We start from the raw sequence: 26,385 nt of genomic DNA, 5'->3' as shown, positions 1-26,385 counted from the left end.
TTAGTAACAGTGTAATACACCTCAGCTTTAGTGAACTTTGATTTTATAGTAGTTGACCCCTAAAAACCATATTCAGTTTTATGTTTGTCAAAGCATGAACATGCCTTAAAAAATTTTTCCCCATTGTAAACCATGACCCATAGTGTATCATTTTCAGTAAACAGCATAAAGAATATTTGAGATAAAATAATGTTGACAGTGCCATACTGCTAGAATAGCTATAGTTTAACTTTGTGTGCTGATCATGTGTACAAGCACATAAAACAGAGGGTTTACAGTTCCCAACCATTGTTGAACATGGTATAGTGTTGAAGAATTCAACATGGTAATAACAATCATGAATAGTTGTCAAGAAAACATATTTTGTCAATATTTTCCATACTTTAAGATTTAAAATATACATTTTCATCCCCCCCCCCCCCCAAATGAAGCACTTTTATAATGGTATTTATACCTAGCCCTACAGGTTTGCCACTAGGTTGGGTTTTCGGGACATCCCTAATGAATATGCATGAAATAGATTTATTTCCATGCACACTGCCTCCAGATAAATCTATTGAAAATATTATGGAGATCTGACTGATTTAAAGAATAACTCTCTGAAGTGAATAACTAATCACTAAGTACCAAACAAAACTAGTGCAGCAGTAGCACTTAGCAGTATGTCTGATTACCCAGTCTACATGGATATCTCTGGATAATAGCAATCATCTTATACAAATGAATTCCAGGAAAGGATTGGCATACTTGTAAAAGAGGCTGATATTCAATTTAGAAAAACTACAAAATGATAGAATTTTCCAAAGCAAAAAGTGATAAGAGATATTCATACAAATTATTTTTAAACCAAGCAGAAGAAGCTTGCGTGTTCTTGAGTGATGCAATCTCATGTATATTAACAATATAGCTGGAAGACTGCAATACTTCTTGGCCAAACAAGGTATTTGTATTACAAAACATTTTTATTGATTGCTAAATATCTATATAAACAATGGAATGTAGTTTCAAAATTAAACAAACACTGGAGCAGTTAGCTTGGATGCACCTATATTTCTATTAATGCCATTAATTTATGCCACACAAAAAAAGCCCAATGTATAGCAACAACAAAAAAATCTAAATATAACAAAGCACGTATTGCCGAAATGATAAAGAATTTTTTCATAAGCAATATATTATACACTTAAAGATTTAGGACCATCATACTAGCCTTTTTCGTCTCTTATAACATGAACTATGTTCCATCAATATATTGACAGGGTTTCGTTTAATCATCGATCCATACTTTCTTATAAAAATGCTTTTCTAAATTGTTAAACCCCAAATAGTGAAGAAGTGAAAAAATCAATTACTTCCCCTTTTTTGTTGTTGCATACATTTGTAATCTTTTCAAGATGCCAAGCACACAATTTCTAAATTCAAAGATGCACATTCACCAGTAAAGCTATGGTGCAGAATAGAAACATGCAAAAGGTAGGCAGGGCATGACTGCCTATTGCTCTGACAATTTAGTTAGCTCCCTTGTAAAAAGAGAGAGTCCAGTGGGGTTCTGCTTACCAAATGTCTGAATGTATTCTCTCACGAATAACAATAAACTAGAAATATGCTTTATTTTGTCAATCACACAAACAATTCCTACAGAAGCCGCTCTCCTGATCATTTATGCTTTTCAGCTCACCTTCTGTCTACATATGTACATATTCATATTTCACCATTCACTTGGAATTCTCTCTCATGCCTGGTTACAAAACTGGTAGGCAGAGCTGAAAAACAGAACTAGGAATAAGAGAGAACGCCTAGCAACTATGGAAATAGATTGCACTCCAAGGTCAGATGCTGGGGCTCTGTGGAGATAGTATCGAAAACTTAAAGTTAGCTTAGCTGAATCGTTTTGCTGCTATAACCATAGACAAGATTACAATATTATGACAGGATAATCTTGCTGCTGTAGTTTAAGGAATACTGAGCAATGTGATAGTCTTGAAGAAAGTCCCTCTGGAGAGCAATGTTCACCTCGAAGAATTTTAAAAACTAACCTAGGGAAGCTGATTTAAATTTTTTTTCTTCCCATGGCAAAAGGCTTTCTAAGCCAGAAAATATATCTATGTGAGTAACATAAATTGGGCCCTTAATCTTCAAAATAACAGTAACATGTTTCTCTAATGCAGGGTTTTTCGATCAGTGGGATAGATTGTCAGGTTTTCGATTTAAACCCAATTTGAATATATCGGTGGAACTCAAATATAAATGTATTGGAACAAGAGTACGCGGGATTTCAATAGATACGCGCGTAACCGCACATATCCATTAAAATCCGGGATCGGCGCGTGCAAGGCTGTCAATTTTGGGCAGCCTGCGCGCGCCGAGCCGCGCAGCCTGCCTCCGTTCCCTCTGAGGCCGCTCTGAAATCGGAGCAGCCTCGGGGGGAACTTTCTTTCACCCTCCCCTCACCTTCCCCTACCTAACCCATCCCCCCGGCCCTATCTAAACCCCCACCTACTTTTATCGCTGGATTTACGCCTGCCGGAGGCAAATGTAAATCTGCGCGCGCCAGCGGGCTGCTGGTGCGCCATCACCCGACCCGGGGGCTGTTCCGGAGGGCATGGCCACGCCCCCGGAACGCCCCTGGGCCGAAACCACGCTCACGGCGCCGCCCCCGAAACATTGCATCACGAGCGCCACGCCTCCAAAATTCCGCGTCACGACCACCACGCCCCCCCGGCACGCCTCTCCATGCAAGCCCCGGGACTTACGCGTGTCCCGGGGCTTGCGCGCGCCACCGAGCCTATGCAAAATGGGCTCGGCGCGCGCATAGGGGGGATTTGGGGTAGGTTTTCGGGGGGGGGGGGGTGGTACGCACGTATCCTATGCGCGTACCCCTTTGAAAATCTACCCCTATGATTTTAAAAGGGGTCTATGCCGGTTTTCCTATTCCCATAATGTGCTCTACAGATGAATGACTGGATGATTGGATGACTTTCCAATTTGAATAGCACTCAGGTATACCTATATTTTTCTATTCACTGTAGTCTGTAAAGTTACAGATGGATCTGTTGAAGCGCCAGCACACGTCTGGTACACCAGCCCCAGACTTACTCTCACTGCCCGGTGTGGACCCTGCCTGAAAGTACCAACCTCCTACCTCACCACTGGCTGCACCAACACACAAGCCCCTGCTAGCCCTCTGCCCTGTCCCACCATCGCTGTCTTACTCGTCATTTGAGAGAACCACAGACCCTCATTCTGAGTGCCCCAGGACATAAACTTATTTTCCTCCATTTTATCCCTGAAGCACTCATCATAGTTGAGTCAAGCCCAACCCTCATAATCCTTGTGGGCAGACAAAATAGCATCCATATAAGCCAGCATCAGCCCGTACTGTGATGTATCCTAATGCCCGATCACACTGGCCATTCGCATATATGGAATCTGAAAACCAACAGAAAACCCTGGCAACCTCTATCCTGGGATAAACCCGAAGCCATGGCTCCATAGCCTCAAGCAATATAGGAGATGAAGCCCTCAGGAACCCTTCATTTTCCTGCATTCCCTGAAACTGACTTGCCCCCACATCCCGAAGTTCCTCTTTTGTGCATATTTTGAAATGTTCAGTCTTTTTGTACATTGGGTGGTGGAGCAGGTGTCTTGAGTACCCAATATAGTACATTATCTCAATTATTTTTTATTCATTGGACCCAGGGGCTCTACTGCTTGTGGGGAACTTATGCAGTGTTTCCTGAGGGTGGCGGATCATTTCAGTATTCCCATTGCTGCACAGAAGACGGAAGGGCCTTGCAGCTCCTTCTTATTTTTGGGTATTGAGCTGGACTTAATCAACATGGTGTCCAGGTTGCTTAGGGAAGAAGCTGATAAGTTGAAAGAAATGGCTGAAAGGGCTAGTGTTTGCAAGAAGCTAGTCTTGCAGCAACTGCATTCATCGGTGGGCAGTTTAAACATAAGAACATAAGAACATAAGAAAATGCCATACTGGGTCAGACCAAGGGTCCATCAAGCCCAGCATCCTGTTTCCAACAGTGGCCAATCCAGGCCATAAGAACCTGGCAAGTACCCAAAAACTAAGTCTATTCCATGTAACCATTGCTAATGGCAGTGGCTATTCTCTAAGTGAACTTAATAGCAGGTAATGGACTTCTCCTCCAAGAACTTATCCAATCCTTTTTTAAACACAGCTATACTAACTGCACGAACCACATTCTCTGGCAACAAATTCCAGAGTTTAATTGTGCGTTGAGTAAAAAAGAACTTTCTCCGATTAGTTTTAAATGTGCCCCATGCTAACTTCATGGAGTGTCCCCTAGTCCTTCTACTATCCGAAAGAGTAAATAACCGATTCACATCTACCCGTTCTAGACCTCTCATGATTTTAAACACCTCTATCATATCCCCCCTCAATCGTCTCTTCTCCAAGCTGAAAAGTCCTAACATCTTTAGTCTTTCCTCATAGGGGAGTTGTTCCATTCCCCTTATCATTTTGGTAGCCCTTCTCTGTACCTTCTCCATCGCAATTATATCTTTTTTGAGATGCGGCGACCAGAATTGTACACAGTATTCAAGGTGCGGTCTCACCATGGAGCGATACAGAGGCATTATGACATTTTCCGTTTTATTCATCATTCCTTTTCTAATAATTCCCAACATTCTGTTTGCTTTTTTGACTGCCGCAGCACACTGAACTGACAATTTCAATGTGTTATCCACTATGATACCTAGATCTCTTTCTTGGGTTGTAGCACCTAATATGGAACCCAACATCGTGTAATTATAGCATGGGTTATTTTTCCCTATATGCATCACCTTGCACTTATCCACATTAAATTTCATCTGCCATTTGGATGCCCAATTTTCCAGTCTCACAAGGTCTTCCTGCAATTTATCACAATCTGCTTGTGATTTAACTACTCTGCACAATTTTGTGTCATCTGCAAATTTGATTATCTCACTCGTCGTATTTCTTTCCAGATCATTTATAAATATATTGAACAGTAAGGGTCCCAATACAGATCCCTGAGGCACTCCACTGTCCACTCCCTTCCACTGAGAAAATTGCCCATTTAATCCTACTCTCTGTTTCCTGTCTTTTAGCCAGTTTGCAATCCACGAAAGGACATCGCCACCTATCCCATGACTTTTTACTTTTCCTAGAAGCCTCTCATGAGGAACTTTGTCAAACGCCTTCTGAAAATCCAAGTATACTATATCTACCGGTTCACCTTTATCCACATGTTTATTAACTCCTTCAAAAAAGTGAAGCAGATTTGTGAGGCAAGACTTGCCCTGGGTAAAGCCATGCTGACTTTGTTCCATTAAACCATGTCTTTCTATATGTTCTGTGATTTTGATGTTTAGAACACTTTCCACTATTTTTCCTGGCACTGAAGTCAGGCTAACCGGTCTGTAGTTTCCCGGATCGCCCCTGGAGCCCTTTTTAAATATTGGGGTTACATTTGCTATCCTCCAGTCTTCAGGTACAATGGATGATTTTAATGATAAGTTACAAATTTTTACTAATAGGTCAGAAATTTCATTTTTTAGTTCCTTCAGAACTCTGGGGTGTATACCATCCGGTCCAGGTGATTTACTACTCTTCAGTTTGTCAATCAGGCCTACCACATCTTCTAGGTTCACCGTGATTTGATTCAGTCCATCTGAATCATTACCCATGAAAACCTTCTCCATTACGGGTACCTCCCCAACATCCTCTTCAGTAAACACCGAAGCAAAAGAAATCATTTAATCTTTCCGCGATGGCCTTATCTTCTCTAAGTGCCCCTTTAACCCCTCGATCATCTAACGGTCCAACTGACTCCCTCACAGGCTTTCTGCTTCGGATATATTTAAAAAAGTTTTTACTGTGAGTTTTTGCCTCTACAGCCAACTTCTTTTCAAATTCTCTCTTAGCCTGTCTTATCAATGTCTTACATTTAACTTGCCAATGTTTATGCTTTATCCTATTTTCTTCTGTTGGATCCTTCTTCCAATTTTTGAATGAAGATCTTTTGGCTAAAATAGCTTCTTTCACCTCCCCTTTTAACCATGCCGGTAATCGTTTTGCCTTCTTTCCACCTTTCTTAATGTGTGGAATACATCTGGACTGTGCTTCTAGAATGGTATTTTTTAACAATGACCACGCCTCTTGGACATTTTTTACTTTGTAGCTGCTCCTTTCAGTTTTTTTCTAACAATTTTTCTCATTTTATCAAAGTTTCCCTTTTGAAAGTTTAGCACGAGAGCCTTGGATTTGCACACTGTTCCTTTTCCAGTCATTAAATCAAATTTGATCATATTATGATCACTATTGCCAAGCGGCCCCACCACCGTTACCTCTCTCACCAAGTCCTGTGCTCCACTGAGAATTAGATCTAAAATTGCTCCCTCTCTCGTCGGTTCCTGAACCAATTGCTCCATAAAGCTATCATTTATTCCATCCAGGAACGTTATCTCTCTAGCGTGACCCGATGATACATTTACCCAGTCTATATTGGGGTAATTGAAGTCTCCAGTATAATACAGAAGCAAACCTTGCACATGAGCAAGTACATAGGAACACTGGTGCAGGTAGAACAATGCAGTTCCGTTCAATTAATTAATAAATAGTATTTTATTGTGAACATTCATAATACATTCACTGTGGCAACTCCATTAGTATAACAGAAGTAATTTTACAGTCCCCCGACACGGTCCCGTGTTTCGCGGTGGCTGCATCGGGAGGGACAGGATGGTTTTCGAATCTTATACAAGCGCTCCTGATGGTCTTGTATAAGATTCGAAAACCATCCTGTCCCTCCCGATGCAGCCACCGCGAAACACGGGACCGTGTCGGGGGACTGTAAAATTACTTCTGTTATACTAATGGAGTTGCCACAGTGAATGTATTATGAATGTTCACAATAAAATACTATTTATTAATTAATTGAACGGAACTGCATTGTTCTACCTGCACCAGTGTTCCTAGGTAATTGAAGTCTCCCATTATTACTGCACTACCAATTTGGTTAGCTTCCCTAATTTCTCTTAGCATTTCACTGTCCATCTCACCATCTTGACCAGGTGGACGGTAGTATACCCCTATCACTGTAGTCTTCCCTGATACATGAGAGAAACTGTTCAGGAAGGTGACTGGTGTGTGTGTGCCAAAGACTGTTTGGGAGATGATTGGTGTGTGAGAGACAGAAACTGGTCATGGGGGCATGACCGGTATGGTGCGTGTCGGGTTATACCCATGGCAGTGGCTGGGGTGCACAAGCTTAATCACCATATTCAAATATCCAGGGGCATGAAGGAGGATCTGGGGGTCCGGCAGACTTTTTTGGCAGACTTCAATGGGGTCTGTCTCTGGCAAAAGGAGCTGATGTCCAGAGCTGTTCTTGGATGCATCTTGGGGCAAATGATTCAGAGTTTATTTCAGGGATCTTGATGCACGTCTTCTTGGTCAGAAGAATGGGTACAGCTCGGGGTCACTCAGAATAGAGCTTTCCTAGAATTGTTCCCTATTGTAGTTGTGTTGCCCTAGTGGGGACATCGGTTACGGGATCATAGGATAGTATTTTGGTGTGATAATCTGGGGGTGGTCGAAGTAATCAACAAGCATGCAGCAAAGTGCCTGTTAGTCTCTGAGTTGTTGCGGGAATTTGTATTGTGCTGTGTGAGGTTAAATGTCACTGCTTGGGCGTGGCATGTCCCGGGTATTTTTAACAATATTGCCAATTCTCTTTCTTGTTTCAAGTGGACACTTTTTCAGACACTTGCTCCCACTGCGGATCTCTGCGTGGCTACAGTTCCAAGTTTCCTTTGGAAGTTTGGGTCTTGGAAGCCTGGCAGTTGTTGCGGGCATCATTAGCCTCCTCCACCTGGGCAGGTTATTTAAATGGAGCTTCAAAAGTGGTAGATTTTCTCTTTCTGAGAGACTGGTGTTGGGGGTTGGTATCCGATAACTTGCTGTTGTAGTTCATTGAAGAAGCTTTCAGACTAGGACGTTCCAAGGCTGCTGTTACACAACAGTTGGCTGGCTTCTCATTTTTTATGAGGGCTCATGGTTGGGGTTACCTGACGGGATGTTTCCTGTTGCAGAAACTGTTGATGGGATGGTCTAGGGCAGTGGTTCTCAACCTTTCTAATGCCGTGACCCCGCAATACAGTTCCTCATGTTGCGGTGACCCCTCGCCCCGCCCTCGCCCCGTGAGGGTGGGGTGAGGGCGGGGCTTTGGTCATATGGGGGCGGGGTTATGGATGGGGTTGGATTTTAGTGCACACTTATGATTTAATTATGACATTTATAATGTGAATGTAACTCAACTCACCATAGGTTCTCACATGCATGGCACACTGACCCGTGATCGTCACGGGGCTAGATGTAAAAGTACAGTTTGTATCCACAGGAACCCCCCTGACCCACAATAATGGATGTAAAGCAGAATTATGACATTCCCCATACAACTCACCCTACAAAAAAGATATTCTGGTTCTAGTGACATCTCAGTAACAGCAACTCAAACTCCTTCTATTTCCAGGCTCAATAGCCCTACTTATGAAAAGACAGCAGTTTACCACCAATGCATGTCCTCTGAGAAAACACAACAAATAAGACCGATACAAACGCTTACATGCTAGCAAAATATCTCATCTCGGTAACAGACACAGAACCGACCTAACATACTCCCAGGATCTGTAGTAATGCACATAAACTAATCCACACACAGTTACACCTGTATTATGGAATACACTCAAACAGGAGCAACCCTATCTATGAAAAGGCAACACTACAAATATTAAATCAGGTCCTAAAAACCAATACACCTCTTATTAGGAAAACAGAACTAGCAAGCAGCTATAGATCCCCACACAGAAATAATTGTAAAACTATACTAATAAGCAGAATAAATGTTTCAAAACAGCTATGAACATCCAACAATTAAAAACGCATAAAAGCTATTTAACATTCTCCAAACACCAATAAAATATTTCAAAAAAGCAGACATCACACAATTAAAATGGCAGTCAAGAAAAATAAACTTAAAAAGCCACCTTTACTTACCCCCTCCAGCAGCTCTCCTACTCCCCTTCCCTGCAGGCCGTGGCACTCACCAGAAGCAGCAGTAGAAGCTAAGCTCTATACTTATGGTCCTCTTCCTTAGTGCCCATGTCTCTCACACACACACACACCATACCGGTCATGCCCCCATGACCAGTTTCTGTCTCTCACACACCAATCATCTCCCAAACAGTCTTTGGCACACACACACCAGTCACCTTCCTGAACAGTTTCTCTCATGCCATACACACACACACACACACACACACACACAGGCTTCCCACTCCCGTGTTCTACTTACATATACGGGCTTCTCACTCTCATAATCACTTTCTCACACACACACACACCAGTCACCTTCCTGAACAGTTTCTCTCATGCCATACACCCACACACACACACACACACACACACACACACACAGGCTTCCCACTCCCGTGTTCTACTTACATATATGGGCTTCTCACTCTCATAATCACTTTCTCTGTCTCTCTCTCTCTCTCTCACACACACACACACACACATACACACTCACCAGTCTCTCACTCCCATGCTTGTTCTCTCCACATGCACAGGCTTCTCATTCCCATAATCACTTTCTCTCTGTTACACACACACCAGTCTCTCTCATTTCCATGCTCACTCTCCACGTGCACAGGCTTCTCATTCCCTGAATCACATTCTCTCATATTCACATACACACACCAGTCTTTTTCTCTCACACACACCATCACCTTACCAATCAGTCTCTCTCTCTCATGCATGCACACTCACCCTGGTTTCTCACTCCCATGCTTTCTTTCACCCCCACAACACCAGGCTTCTTACGCCCATGCTTTCTCACATACCCAGACTTCTCACTTCCATGCTTTTTCTCTCTCACACACACACACACATCAGTCACCTCCCTGACTAATGTCTCACACTCTCACATACACATCAGTCATCTCCCTGAGCAATCACTTTCATTGTCTCTCACATACACACACACATCAGCTCTCTGACCAGTCAATCACACACAGGCTGGCTGGCTGCTTCTCTCTCTTTCTCTCACTCACTTCCTCTTCTCCCCCGAGCACAAATGGGAGCTGCAGCAGCCTCCGCTGGCCAAGAAAGAAGAATCCCATCGGCCGCGGGAGGCTCATGCTGCTGTCTCCTTTCTCCATTACCGGCAGCTTCTATTGCTCGGGTACCGATGCTGCAGCCGCTGCTGCTACTTTTTCGCGCGGCGCGGCTCTCTCTCCTTCCTGCGCACCACGATTCACTTCCTGTTCCGGGTCACGGGAGGGGGGGGCAGGCGCAGGAAGAAGAAAAGGCCCAGCCGCGGGTGCAGAGCTTCTTCTAGCGCCGCTGCCGTTCCCGCTGGGCTTGAACGTGCTGACAGCCCGGCGGCAACGGCAGCGGGAGAGACCGGGAGCGCGCGACCCCTGTGTTTTGGGCGTTCGACCCCCGCCGGGGTCGCGACCCATAGGTTGAGAACCGCTGGTCTAGGGGAACAGAGGTGGCGCAGGACAGCAGATGACCTGTCACCTATTTTATATTGTTGGCATTGTGGGATACGGCTGCTGTCATTGTTCTTCCTCCTATGAAGTTTGTCTATTTCGTATGGCATTTTGTTTTGGCCTTTTTTGGGGCATTTTGCATCAGGGAATTGGTGGTTAGGGCTAACTAGAGGGCGGAGAATACTGGCCTGCAGTTCTACCATGTGCAGATTGGAAGAGATGTAGTTAGGTTGGTGATTCCGAGATCAAAAACTGATCAGGCAGGGAAAGGAATTGAGTTGATTCTGAGGGCGGTCAAGGGGCTTTACACCTGCCTGGTTGCCAATGAGCAGGGGTGGATTGTGTGAAAATAGTAGCCCGGGGGATTTTTCTCCATAATGGCCCATGGGTACCCAATTACATATACAATATAATTTACATATATAATTTACATATATGTGTACACACCCCTATATTTCGGCATGGTCCTCCCGTATCAACACAGTACTATTTGCCAAAACCCAAAGAATAACAACCCCCACCTATGGAAAAGAATACCATAAATATTACACCAGAATCTAAAATATCAATACACCTCCTATCAGGAAAATAGAACAGGCCAAGCTACTACAGATCCCTACAGAGAAACCACATGCTAAAAGAATGCTTCATCTCAGTCTTTGCATGCAGAATACAAACTCTCACCAAATACAGAATAAAGCCATATAAAGTATAAATAGAAATGTGCAGACAAAAACTAAACTGTAAAACGTATCACACCAGACTCTATACAGTGCAACAATGGAAAAACAAAAATGTCACCATTCCTCATGAAACAATCAATAAAATCATGAATCATAATTATAAAATCATACTAATAAAATAATTTCAAAACAGCTGATGAATAGAATATCCAATAATTAAAGACTCAAGCAAATTTTGAAACCTTTACCAAACACCAATAAAATATTTCAAACAGCAGATACATCACATACTACCCAATAATTAAAATGATAGTTAATCAAGAAAAATGAACTTTAAAAGCCACTTTTACTTCCCTCTCCAGCAGTTCTCCTACTCCTTTCCCTTGCAGGCCACACCAGAAGCAGCAGTAGCTGCTGAAGCTGTCCTCACGGTCCTCTTCCTTAGGGACCACAACCAGTCACTTCTCTTTCTCTCTCTCTCTCACACACACACATACACACACACAAGCATACACATACCAGTCATCTCCCTGATCAGTCTCACACATACACACATCACCTCTCTGGCCAGCCTCTCTCAATCACAAAATGCTCTCGTTCCCTCTTACACACAGGATTTCAATCACACACATGCTCTCTCTATTTCACTTACACACAAGCTCTCAGTCACACACATGTTCTATCTCATTTACAAACAGGCTCAATCATACACATGCCCTCTCTCTCACAGCCACAAGCCAGCCAAAAACATGCTCCATCTCTCTCTCGCACACACACATTGACTCACACAAGCACCCTCCCTGACTCACATATATACCACACACATACAGAAGCACTCTCCCTGCCTCACACACAGAAGCACCTTCCCTGTCACACACAGAAGCGCCATTCCTTTCTCACGTACACACAAACACACACAGAAGCACCATTCCTTTCTCACATTCACACAAACACACACACAAGCACATTCCTTTCTCACATACACACATACACACACGCACACACAAGCATCATTCCTTTCTCACATACACAAATACACACACACAAGCATCATTCCTTTTTCACATACACACATACACACACACACACACACAAGCACCATTCCTTTCTCACATACACACACACACACACACACACACACACACACACACAGAAGCACCATTCCTTTCTCACATACACACACATACAGAAGCACCATTCATTTCTCACATACACACATACACACACAACACACACAACACACACACACACACAGAAGCACCATTCCATTCTCACATACACAGAGAAGCACCCTTCCGATCTAAGGCCACCAGCTGAACAGCTGGTCTCCGGCGGCGGTTAGCAACACCGATGTTCACTTCTTCAGCCCCCACCAGCCTCGATTTTAATTTCTTCGGCCCCCACTGGCTTGGTCTCCCACGGGGGCTGTCTGGGAGGCGCTGGCCCATCTTCTTTTCTTCGGCCTCCGCCAGCCTCGATTTTTATTTCTTTGGCCCCCGCCTGGCGGAGGCCGAAGAAAAGAATATGGGCGCCTCCCAGCCAGCCCCCGCCAGAGACCAAGCCGATGGGAGCCGAAAAAATTAAGATGGGTGCCAACCAGCCAGCCCCCACTTGAGGCTGGCTGGGAGGCGCCCATCTTCTTTTCTTCTGCCTCCACCGCCTCGATTTTAATTTCTCCGGCGGGGAGGCTCCCATCTTCTTTTCTTCGGCTTCCGCCAGCCTTGATTTTAATTTCTTCGGCCCCCGCTGGCTTGGTCTCTGGCGGGGGCTGGCTTGGAGGCACTGAGGCTGGGCTGAGGAAGAGCCACGCGGTCGAGACCACTTGTCCAGCTAGACCGGCCCACCAGGGAAAGCCCGATCCACCGATAGGCCAATGCGCCCCTGCCAATGAGCTCCTTTATATGTCCCAGCATCCTGTTGGGGGTTGCCAATTTTGGGTGCCTGGAAACCTGCGGCTGCTAACCAGGTATCAATTTGAAATGGTTTTTAGGGCTGTACTGTTCAGGGTAGGTTTGGAGGCGGCCAATTTTGGAATTCATTCATTTCGAATTGGGGCAGTCACATCTGCCGCGGGGTCAGGTCTGGCAGGGGAAGTGATTCAGCGGATCGAGAGATGGAAGTCTGATGCATTTTGGATGTATATCAGACCTGGGGTTGGGGATATTTGTGAGCGATACTAACTGTTTTCTGTTGTCTCTTAGGAATCAGGCCCTATGGTCGACATGTGTGGATTGTGGGGCACTCCTTTGTTATATGGGCACACAAGCAAGCTTGTCAGCGGCTTACGGTCCTCATTTGGGCTTGTCAGCACATGGTGTGGCTGTCCACTGGTTAGGATGGCGGGGAAAGTGCTGGACCAAGCTATCACCACACTTGTGCCATTGGATGAGGTGCAGGTCCCATCTGGATGTTGTGGTGGTGCATTTGGGGGGCAATGATTGGGGAAAATTGTCTAGTCACCAATTTATTGGCATGGTGAAGAAAGACCTTGCCATACTGATGATTTGGATGCCGGAGTCATTGACCTGTTGGTCAGACATTCCAAGGCCTTGTGGAAATGGAGCAATGCATTTGTGGGCATTGTAGAGTTAAGGCTACTCAACAGATTGGATCTTGGTTGCATGTGATAGGAGGGGTTCACATTTAGCATGAGTGGTCCTGGGATGTTTATGCTGGCCTTTATTGGCCTGATGAGTTTCCTTTGTCATTTGTTGGTAGGAATTTATTTAACAATGTTATACAGGAGGCACTGGAATATGTGCTGCTCTGGGAAACTTCGGCCGTACCTTTGGGGGGGGGGGAGGCGGGGTGCAGGATAGGTTTGCCTTCCTGCACCCATGATGGGTTGCCTGAGTCTCATTGATGCAATGTGGGGGCCTGATGGAGTAACCAGTTTAGGCATTAACTGGTTGGGGCAATACCCATCTGGTGAATGGTTGTTCTGGGCTTGGCTCCTTGCTGGTTGGTGGTGGGGCTGGAGGTTAGGTGGTGGGATGCTGCCTAATAAGGGGTAGGCCAGTTGGCCTGCAGATGGGTTATTTTGCTGTTTGGTGGCAGATGACTGTTTCTTTATCACAATGAGGGCTCGGGCTGGTTGTTTGTTCTGTTAATAAAGCTGAGGCCTGTTGATTCCCATTTCTGAGTGTGTTTGTCATTATTGTGAAGAGTTATTGTAAAAGAGCGGAGAGAGAGGTGAAGTGAAGACCTGGTTGGGCCTGTTACTTTGAAACATAGAATTGAGGATTCTGATTACATTGTGTTTGCTAGCACAGAAGATATGAAATGTTTTCACTGTGGAAGTGTGACACATTTAGTGAAACAATGTCCAGACAAGAAAAGATTGGTGGAAGCCAGAACAGAGTTGGTAGCTGAGAATGAAGTTGCTTCAGATGGTGACTCAGAGGTTGAGGCTAAAACTTGGGTCAGGCAATGAATCTGGGGCTGGTTCTGAAGCAGAAAGTGTAATGGAGGCTGAGAATACTGAGGGTGCTGCTGTGTCATTGCCAGAAGCAGTGGGGGAGACGTTGGTAGCACAGGCTGCTAGCAAAAAAAGATCTCTGAAGCCAGAATTGTCTCAAGCTACTAAGGTAACTGCAAAAAGACCTAACCAAATTCCTGATAAAGGAGAAAATATAGTACCCCAACCTCCCAGTACTGATACAGAGAAAATTATTATGCAATTAGAGAAATCAGGTGATCCTGTTGAGGAGGCAAGAACCTCAGAGAGTAATACCTCTGAAAATGTGGGTGGTATGTTTAAAACTCCTGAGCTGCTGCCTCCTCAGACTCAACAATCTGTTACCCTAGATCATGCTGTAGCTCTGTCTCTCAGGTCTGTCACAGAGACATAGAGTGAGCTGGATTCTGAATGTGATGCGGATCTCACTGATTCTCAGAGCCACGATCTACCTGCTGGGCAGCACATTGAAGAGGCTTATTCATTAGAGAGCATTAAACATTTTCTCAATGAAACCAAAGGGAAACATCATGTGGATGTAAAAATGACATTCCTAGATCTGAATTTATTCCTGATTTCTGCTCAGCACATTTTGAGCAGAACATCAATTTCAGAGTTTTGTAAGCAAAAGCGATACAGATTTTAAAAAAATGATGAACAAAGTTTGTAAATCTTTAAATAGCAACAATGATGGGGATAAGTAAGCAGATAACTTTTCTATTTTCTGTCTTATGCATTGTTTCTTTGGATGCTTTGTGCAGCATTTCATTACAGTCATAGACAATGAGCACTAAACTGACCTGTGCCACCCCAAAAGTTAATGGATGTAGGAGCATTAATAAACGAGCTACTGTTTTTGAATACTTGGTACAGAAGAAAATAAATATTTCCTTGTTACAAGAAACACACACTGATGAAGAAAATCACAGATTGGGACAAAGACTGGAAAGGAGAAGTATTTCTCAGTCATGACTCATCTATAAGTGCAGGGATTGCTGTCTTATTCTCTGAGAACTTGAAACATGAGTCATTTATAGTAGATGAAGTTATTAAAGGAAGTGTTCTGAGAACACTGGAGGCAGTCCCATTTCTGGGAGATTGTGTACTCTTCAGCCATGATGCAACTGCAGAGGAGCTCTGGAAAGCGCCGAGGCAGGCGAGTAGTGTCCAAGCACAGGCTGGAAATGCAGGACCCTAGCCTCTGCTGAACCTGATCACATCAAAAAGACCCAGCAATGCAATGTTGGTCTCTGGGGTAGCCCTCCGGCCACTCAATAGCCTTTTTAGATCTGCTGTATGGAACAGCAAATATGACAGGATGGACAGAGGCTGAAGGGCGAAGACGAAGACTCAGGATATGTGAAGGCTTCACACGATGAGTCAGGATATTTGAAAGGATGAGACAAACTCAGGATACTTGAAGGATGAGCCTGAAGATTCAAGATACATAGAGGACTCAGACAGAGTCATGAGTTACTTGAAGGTTCAGGATTACTTGAAGGATGAGACAGAACTCAAGTTGCTTGAAGAACTAAGATGGTATTCCAAGGTACCTGAAGGACTCAGACGGAGTCACAAGCCAAGAGTCACCTTCGCATACTCCAATGTATATCTTAATCTCTCGTCCCCCTCTTATTTCCTCCTCCAAGTTACACATCCTTGTTATAATGTAACTTTACTCTCCTTCAAATTGTTTTACTGTTTGGTTGGTTATAGTTCCTTATTGTTTGATGTAAACCGAGTTGATTTGATTTGTATCAAGAAATTTGGTATAGAAAAGCCTTTAATAAAATAAATAAAATAAATAAGAGTTCTGAATAGGTACTGCCACACCACGCACCCTACACAGCCAATCAAGGCAGGTCAGGGACCACACTGGTGGTTCTCCACTCAGGTTACTTAGAGATTCCACGACGAAGACTCTGACGAGGCCTACACCGAGGCGCACCCTCCACAGCCAGTCAAGGCAAGGCATGGACTACGCAGATACGGTACAGATTATGCAGAGTTCATTCATGTGCGCAAGGCAACGCAAGAGGCTCCGAAGACCCGGACAGGATACAGGAAAAGGAGAAGAACCTCAGGATCCCAGGGACTCAGAGTAAAAGGCTCGGCGAATAGCTTGAGTGAACCCAGAGTGTGGAACCTGAAGCTCAGCGGATTAAAAGCAGGAATCTTCTGGAGGCTTACACTGCCGAGGCAAAGGACATCAGAATAAAAGAAGATCAGGATGTGAAGACATCCAGAGAATAGGACATCAGGACTTCAGGGACTCTGAAGGACGAACATCAGGAACATCAGGATCTGGACAGAAAGGACACAGGATCCGACAAGAGACCTTGACGAAGATGAATACGAGATGAAGACATGGAATTCCAACATGGAACAGAGTGCCAACAAGAAGCAGGATGACGAGAAGTCCTAAGGTGTCATGATTGCTCCAGTTACAAAAGGTTAGCAGATTTAAAACAAATCATAGAAATAATTTTCTAAACTTTGTGGTGGGAGCTGTACAGTTTATAGAATACCATGCACTTCTGCTCTGAAAGTACATGCATATGCTTCAGTATGTACAAATATTTACAAAGCAAGAAAATGCCTTTTTTTACACTCTATTTTATAAACATATATATGTATATTTTAGGTGCAAAAAATATTCATGATCCAATCAACAAAAGGAGCACTGCTGCATGCAAGCAATCACATCAAACAAAGAATGTGCAGGAAAAATTCAATGTCCACACGTAGAATAATGAAAAAGTATATTCATTCAAATTGGCCACTCCACAGTGTTTGTAATGGCAATTATAAATGCAAAGCGGGTCACCCGACACGGACCCGTGTTTTGCCGTGAGGCTGCGTCGGGAGGGACAAACAAAACTTTAGTTGTTCTGTGACACTGGGCAACAAATTTTCACAAAAGTCATGGTACTGAAATGAAATTAGTCAATTCTTATAAATTTCCATGTGCTAAACACGAATGTGACTGTGAAAATGCAAAATTGGCTCTAGTTTTTTTGTAATATGCAATAATATAATTACTTCTTGAATTGTATGCCAATAGTAGGAGACCTACGGTTAATACCGTTTGAAAAATGAAATCATAGACTATGTCTTAGATTTCTTTGCTTGTCTCTTGTACACCTGTTTGGGAGCATCTCTGCAGAGTGTCCAGCAGTAGTCAGCCAGCATGAATATTTCAAATGCTCACCCTTTCTGACTGGGCTTCATATAGTACACTGCTGACGTCAGCGTACTCAGCAGCAGCATGGCAGTACAACTGCATTGCATCAGAAAATGATGTAATAAACTCTGGATGATGTGTGCATGATGGTATTATGCAATATGATGCAATATTACATCATTCTAGGCTTATTTACAATCCTACTGGATAAATTTACATGACTAAACATAGAAAGTGAACTATATTGAATATCTTCAAAACGAGAGCCAATAAAAACTTTTCATGGTCATATTCGTGTTCAGCACATCAAGATACTACAGAGTAGGACCTTTTTAGGTCAGTAACACTTTCATTGTTGCCCAGTGTGATCAATTTAACATTCGGTGTCACTGGGAGTGCATTTACAGATGATAACCCAAATTTATATGTGAAGTATGCACATAAACTATTTTGAAAACACGCACGTTCTTGAAATCACCAGTTTGCCTATCCCTCAGCCAGTCCACCCAGTTCATCTCTAGTTCACCCACCAAAAACTGCAGCCAACAGACAAGTCTGATTTTATTTGCGCCAGTCAATTAGCAGGTGTAAAAGCGTACGAATATGTTCAGTAATATACACGCTTATATCTCTTACAAAATAGCAACTTTGCATATACTTCTGAACACTAACCTGGAATGCCCCTACTTCACCCATTTTTTCCATTGGTGAAATATATATGTGAAATGGAAAATATGCAAGTACTTTCAACATTTAATAGCATATCTGCGAGCACATACTACTTAAGCACATATATGTTATTTTTACACACAAAACTCCTTTGTGAACACAGTAAAAGACCGGCTCCACAGAACTGGCCAGTCTACCTTACACCTAATACATCAAGGAATCCTGATCCTGTATGGAGGAGTGGTGTAGCTACGGGTGGGCCTGGGTGGGCAGTTGCCCACCCACTTTCCATTCAGGCCCACCCAAATTTCTTTGCAAGACACTGCAGCCAATAAAAAGCAGGCAGCATTGGCAGGCACCCAAGGGAGAAAAAATTAATAAGACCAGCCGGTGTGTCACGGCTCCCGGTGTCCCATAACCCCAACTATACTTCCCTTTACCTTTTTCCTGCCCCCGCGGGCCAATGGGAAACCTCCTCCGTTCTTCCTGCCAGTGGGAGGAGGAAGCCTCTGATTGGCCGGTGGGGCAGGAAGAAGGGGGGCAGGAACCGCGATAGAGTAGGGATTCCCCAAGTGACATTGAGTCGCAAGCATGAAGAGGCCGGTTGCTCCAGGGAATCTCCCCCCCCCCCCCCATACAACAGTGAGTGCAGCAGAACCGCGTTTAAAGTAAAAGTGGCACTCAACCATGCTGATTACAGATGGGGCAATTGGAGCTCCCAGCGGCCATAAAAGCAGGTAGATTGGGGGGGGGAGGGGGGCACAGGAGCCTAGGGACATCCTAACAGCCAGAAGAAAGGCTTGAGTGCTGTGGCATATTCTTCTAAAATAAATGTTTGCTGCTTCAGTGCGACTGAGAAGGCAGCGGCAGCACTGGGAAATCTGCCACTGCAAAATTAAAGGGGAACACAGCATTGGGGCTCTAAGCAAAGTGTGAGTGAGAGACAGAGATTGAGCAGGAAGGTGACTGGGGTGTGTGTGAGAGACAGAGACTGGGCAGGGAGGTGAATGAGGTGTGTGTGTGAGAGAGAGAGACTGGGCAGAGAGGTGACTGGGGTGTGTGTGAGAGATAGAGACTGGGCAGAGAGGTGACTGGGGTATGTGTGAGAGACAGAGACTGGGCAGGGAGGTGACTGGGGTGAGTGTGAGAGACAGAGACAGAGACTGAGCAGGGAGGTGACTGGGGTGTGTGTAAGAGACAGAGACAGAGACTGGGCAGGGAGGTGACTGGGGTGAGTGTGAGAGACAGAGACAGAGACTGGGCAGGGAGGTGACTGGGGTATGTGTGAGAGACAGAGACTGGGTAGGGAGGTGAATGGGGTGTGTGTGTGAGAGAGAGAGACTGGGCAGAGAGGTGACTGGGGTGTGTGTGAGAGATAGAGACTGGGCAGAGAGGTGACTGGGGTGTGTGTGAGAGACAGAGACTGGGCAGGGAGGTGACTGGGGTGAGTGTGAGAGACAGAGACAGAGACAGAGACTGGGCAGGGAGGTGACTGGGTTGTGTGTGAGAGACAGACACTGGGCAGGGAGGTGACTGAGTTGTGTGTGAGAGACAGACACTGGGCAGAGAGGTGACTGGGGTGTGTGTGAGAGACAGACACTGGGCAGGGAGGTGACTGGGGTGTGTGTGAGAGACAGAGACTGGGCAGGGAGGTGACTGGGATGTGTGTGAGAGAGCGACTGAGCAGGGAGGTGACAGGTGTGTGTGAGAGAAAGAGATAAGACTAGGCAGAGAGGTGACTGGTGTCTTTGTGTGAGACAGATATTGGTCGTAGGGTTTAATTGGTATGTATGTGACTTGTGGGCCCGAAAGAAGAGGACCGTAAGGACAGAACTTCAGCAGCCGCTGCTGCTCCTGGTATGTGCTTTCAAGGGAAAGGAGTATGAGAGTTGCTGGAGAGGGTAAGTAAAGGTAGCATTTTAAGTTTATTTTTCTTGATTGACTGCCATTTTAATTATTGAGTATTATGTGATGTGTCTGCTGTTTTGAAATATTTTATTGATATTTGGGCAATTTTTAATAATTTTTATGAGTTTTAATTGTTTGACGTTATTCTGTTCATCAGCTGTTTTGAAACATTTATTAATATAGTTTTACAGTTATTTCTGTGTGGGGCTCTATAGCAGCTTGGCTTGTTCTGTTTTCCTAATATGAGGTTTATTACTGTTTAGGGCCTGATTTAATATTTGTAGTGTTGCCTTTTCATAGATAGGGTTGTTATATGTTCCATAATGCAGGTGTAACTTTGTGCAGATTAGTTTGTGTGCATTATTGCAGATCCTGGGACTGTGTTAGGTGCTATATTTCTCTTTCCATTTCTCCAAGTTTGCACTGCATGCAGAGTGGCTTTTTTTGGTTTTCCATTCCAGTTTATCTCCATATTTATAATGTGTGGTCTTTCTGTACTTGGTGAAGGTCGGTTCTGTGTGTGTGCCCGAGGTGAGGTATTTTACTAGCATGTAGACAATTGTATCAATCTTATTTGTGGATGCAGAGTGTATGTTTACATGATGATAGCTTAGTAAATGACAGGGCTGGATAGCCTTTTTCTCCTGTCTACCCAGTTATCCTCTCCACACTGCTAAGGATACATCCCAGCTGTCAGCCAAAGGGTGTGACAACCTTCAAGACATCTCTTTATCCAGAACAGTCTTTTTTTTAATTCTTCCTTTGTACAGAAAAGGGTGGTATACTTTGAGGGCAACATTATTGCTATACTTTAGTGAAGACAGTAGCTTAGTAAATGACAACAGAAAAAAATCCATCCAGCCCAACCAATCTACCCAGTTATCCTGTCCACACTGCTAAGGATACATCCCAGCTGCCAGCCAAAGGGTGTGACCACCTTCAAGACATCTCTTTATCCAGAACAGGTTTCTTTTAAATCTATTCTTCCTTTGTAAAGAAAAGGGGATGAATGTCAGGAGCCCCTGGACTTGATTCAGCAAATGTCGGCATCAGAGGAAGACTAAGAAATTAAATAGTTGAGCCATAGGAAAGGAAAAGAAGTCTTCAAAGGTATTTATCTGTTTTATTGATACAGATTAAGAAGGTATTTGCTCAATTATGGAAAATATTTTGGTACAACATTCCAGAGGGTTTTAAAACAGAATACTGTGATGTATGATGAGATATTTGTCTGTATAGTAGAACAGTATATGGTTCTTTGTAAGTTATGGGATACTGCCACTTGAGATCTCTTTAAATATAATTGAAATGCTTCCCTAACTATATATAAGGTTTAGCATTGGTAGCTGCTTGAAGTCATTGAGTTTAAAATATTAAAAGTATAACAGCTGTAGCAGATTATTTAGAAATCTATTGTCAGGTGTTTGTGTGTGAAAGTATTTATCAATAAGAATATGAATTCCATGGCTCAGACTTTGTTTAGTGTCCATCTATGTTAACCTTGGGCCTAGCCAAAACTTCATTTCTGGCTACGCCACTGGTTTGGAGGCACCTAGAAAGGAGTATAACTAGTCAGATCCAGGCGGGAACAGGAGGCCCAGGGAAGAGAAGAAAGCCTAGAGAAAGAATACTGCTGAACTCTTAAGTTGTATTACTACATTTGTTTGTTGAACTGTGGAGAAGAGTAGAACTGCTTTTCTTTGTTTCTTGTCACAAATAAAGAAGTTTATGAAAATTTTTTACCAGAATCCAGCTTGAGTCTGTTTTCTGGCTTCCCAAGACCACTCACAGTGCCACACCCTTTAAAAATAGATATAGATGCAGATTGGGTACCCGAGGGCCCTACATGCAGGGTGGAAAACCCCATGGCCCTGCATGCAGCATGGGAAAGGAGATGACTCCGCTTTCAGAGTGGAGAAGCAGATGGACCAATGTCCTGGCTGATGTGGTTCTGGTGGTTGGGTTATTTTACAAGGAGGATAATTGGGTACTTGCCAGGTTCTTGTGGCCTGGTTTAGCCTCGGTTGGAAACAGGATATTGGGCTTGATGGACCCTTGGTCTGACCCAGCATGGCAATTTCTTATGTTCTTATGTTCATAGACTGCTTTTTGTCTCCATCTCACATATTTTAGCCTATGAACAGTTGGTCTATCAAAGGAACATTATGCTTCATGCAAAACATCTATGCAATATGCTAACCAAAAGTTAATTGCCTTGGTTTTGGCTCATCCAAACATAAGAAAAACACTGAGTTTAATAATGGAAAACAAATTGGCTGAATATTGTACCATTGTGATCTTTTGGAAGTTCAGTAATACAGACAGACAGATGTAATTACATTTTCATACAGAAGAAAGATGCAAACTGTAAAATGAACATTTACAACCTGTAGTTCCTTCACGATTGGTGCAATTTGTTTCAGTAGAAGAAAATCATACTGAATCATCTCTGAAATTGTCTGCAAATCGTTTCTCATTTTTTTCATTTCCTCCAAGATTGAAACAGACTAAACAGGAGAGAAAAAGTTGTCAGTTAGGGGATAATTTTGTAACAGTCAACATAATATATTTAGCAAATATGCACATAAATTACACTAGTTTTCAAAGTGGACTTAGGCACATATGCCCAATTTGAAAATTATCCCATCCAATCTATCTGCAAAAAAATTACAACTAATAAATTTTCCAGACACATTTTCCAGGAAAATTTACATGCATACTTTCTAAAATCAAAAAATAAGCTCTTAAGTTTAAACTCCTCCCCAACTCTACCCCAGGAATGCCTTTACTCAGTCCAGATCAGCCTATGAATGAACAGGACATATGCATATAAGTTTATCCATTTATTGGGTGAACAATTTTTAAAAGGTCTATTTCTGTGGGAAAAACAAGTTTTACCCTTGTAAATGCTTTTGAAAATTGCCAATCCTATGCCCATCTATTTTTAATGCAATTATGAAATCAAATAGGTATCTATATGCAAAGTAGAATAACACTAGCAGAATCATTTGTCTTAAGAATGGATCTACAAAGTCTCAGAACAAGCATTTTTAAACCATTATTAGTCTTATAAATATGAGGTGAGCATATATAGCCATGTCAAAAAGGACAGGTTAAATGAGACCAGGTCTTGTGCTCTTTTCATCTATGGACTTGTAGTTCTGGCTTCTTATGAAAACTGAACGTATACTGATGCAGTGGGCTCAGCCTGTTCCTATTGATACAGACCTATAGGGTCATCTTACCTATAAAGCTAACATCGCAACCCAGCTGCTTTGTTGGTTTTCGTCTCATTAAATATATCCCAGTGTTGAGAGATAGTGAGCAATAAGTGTAATTATTCACAGCTGCCATGTAAATGAACACTGTTGATTGGTGCAGTGCAGATGTGAGCTGGAGTGCTAATACTATGTATCACATCATGTTTCATGGTGCATGTCAACCCCGTACCAAATTGAAAGTTGCTAAGCTCTTGAAGTTGTGACCATAATTTGCTGAAAATTGTAATTGTGAAATGTATCCATTTTAAAAGAATTTTGTCATAGCCATTGGGAGGTCCATATTCAGCCATCAGTTGCCAGATAAAGTCAGTTGGACAGCTTTGCCTGGTTAACTTTATTGGGATGTGCAGCGTGAATCTGCCAATGGAATAGCTGGTCTACAGCTGACACAAAGATGATTTAATTTACATATGCACACTGAACAATGTACACGACATTCAATATACAGTAAACAATATTATGGATGCGAAGGACCCCAACACGGCCGTGTTTCACATCAAGCTGCGTCAGCGGGACCAAAAATTTCCAAATGTTATGTAGTGTAACTGGAACGATATGATTTGAGCAGTTGAGGCACCCACTGGAAAACAGCTTACAAGGTGGGATGAAAAAATATATTTTAAAGGTTAGCTCGTGGCATAAAGCTCAGAGCAACTCTTGGAAACATCGCGGAGAAAATTTCTTCAATACACCGGCAGGGACGGCAAACTGCCAAAATCGGGACAGGTTCAAAAGGATTTTTAATGTCTGTTATTCAAATCATTATCAAGCGTAACTGGGCACAAATGCTACATCGTGGTTGAGGTGTGGGATCTTTTTGACTCCTTAATTTAATGCTTGGAGACCGTCAGGTCCATTTCCAGTAATTGAATTCTTTACACCTCTTGTCTTAGAGGCATTAGGTGGTTTGTAACAATTTTTTCTGTGTCGGGTCCTGCACTTGTGCCCAGTTTACGCTTGATAATGATTTGAATAACAGACATTAAAAATCCTTTTGAACCTGTCCCAAGTTTGGCAGTTTGCCGTCCCTGCTGGTGTATTGAAGAAATTCTCTCCACGATGTTTCCAAGAGTTACTCTGAGCTTTATACCACGAGCTAACCTTTAAAATATATTTTTTCATCCCACCTTGTAAGCTGTTTTCCAGCGGGTGCCTCAACTGCTCAAATCATATCGTTCCAGTTACATTACATAACATTTGGAAATTTTCGGTCCCCCTGACGCAGCTTGATGCGAAACATGGCTGTGTTGGGGTCCTTCGCATCCATAATATTGTTTACTGTATATTGAATGTTATGCACATTGTTCAGTGTGCATATGTAAATTAAATCATCTTTGTGTCAATACAGCGTTAATGTCCAGTTTACTTGATGCCACACATTTTTTTGTTGTGATTTTTCTATATGTGTGTGTTGTTCACTCCGCCCTCCTCTTGAACTCTAAAAGTTAGCCAGACAAAATCCTTTGACTAGGGAATTCAAAATGAAACAAACCTTTAGTGCTCAGGATATTTGTTTATTGGAGAAAGCACATGTGGTCAATCAGATTAACCAATTAAGCATCTCATTCATCTAAAATGTGTAAATTGGACCCAAAGAGTCATTGATGATGGAAACCAAAATCTACATGGAAAATTATAAAAGCTATATATTTGTCTTGCAAAATCTGGCTAAGATTCATGGACACGGGTGAGGCAAATAAAACGACTCTCATCTATTTGGTAGCCGAAGGAGGTTGTCAGTGCTGCAATGAGAGTATAATATTGTAATTTGTAAATTTGGTGGCACAATCTATGCTGGACAGCATCACTATACACAGAGAGATTGATATCCAGCTAATTGATGAGTAGGAAAGTTAATCAGATACTTTACCTGCATATCAAGTAGAACATAACTAGTAAGTGCTCTGCTTAATATGGATGGTTAAAGTTATCTGAATAAAGCTAGCAGACAGGTATTTTCCCCACCAGACTTACTTTGCTGCCTTTAGCTTGGGAGTATGGAATATCAGTGCTCACTGGCTAAATTTAATCATGCCCCTGGAATGCGTCCTCTTTTTATCCAGGTAAATTTTGTGCAGGTAATACGTTATCTGGACAAAATTTTGCTGGACAATGTGTGTTTGTGAGGGGAGGGTAAGTGACCTGGACAAAGTTACCCGGATAAACTGAATATCAAATTCCTTATTTCCTATGCATAAGCAATGAAAGACAAGATTGAAGCTTGCAAAAATAATAAATTATGGTTATAGACATTAGCAGTACAGAGAATTATTACATAGATTATACATGTTTGATAGGTGGAACCTTCATATGAAATTAGCTGCTTTATACACTTTCTGTGGAACTCATTGAAAATGGTGGGTTCTGTGGAGTTTCTGAATATGCAATTTCTCGCTGGCTTTGGCTAGCAAACATGTACAGTACATCCAAATCAATGTATTGTAGCATTTGTAAGCTTCACGGAGGTGTAAAGTTCTGCAACTCTTTAATGTACAGTACCAATCATTTTAATAAGAACGTAATTCACTTGTAAGAGAAGCATATTTGCATGTGCTGAAGGTATGATATAATTATAACTAGGATTTCTACAGAATCACTCCCCCAAAACAGGATACAACAGGTTTTACCACTTAATTATAGCATAACAAGATA

General features: G+C 42.9%; 1 protein-coding gene across 1 annotated transcript in view; it reads right to left on the bottom strand.

Moving 5' to 3' along the window:
- The window catches only part of ABCA12 (ATP binding cassette subfamily A member 12), a 615,834-nt gene that overhangs the window by 281,589 nt on the left and 307,860 nt on the right, over positions 1-26,385 (bottom strand). The window contains exon 19 of the mRNA XM_029607914.1: positions 22,840-22,959. Within this exon, the coding sequence (XP_029463774.1) occupies positions 22,840-22,959 (120 nt within the window). The remainder of the gene's footprint in view (positions 1-22,839; positions 22,960-26,385) is intronic.

The sequence above is a fragment of the Rhinatrema bivittatum genome, chromosome 6 (genome assembly GCF_901001135.1).
Source record: "Rhinatrema bivittatum chromosome 6, aRhiBiv1.1, whole genome shotgun sequence".
Taxonomy (NCBI): Eukaryota; Metazoa; Chordata; class Amphibia; order Gymnophiona; family Rhinatrematidae; genus Rhinatrema; species Rhinatrema bivittatum.
Note: the sequence above shows the minus strand (reverse complement) of the source record. Positions and strands in the feature narration are given on the sequence as shown.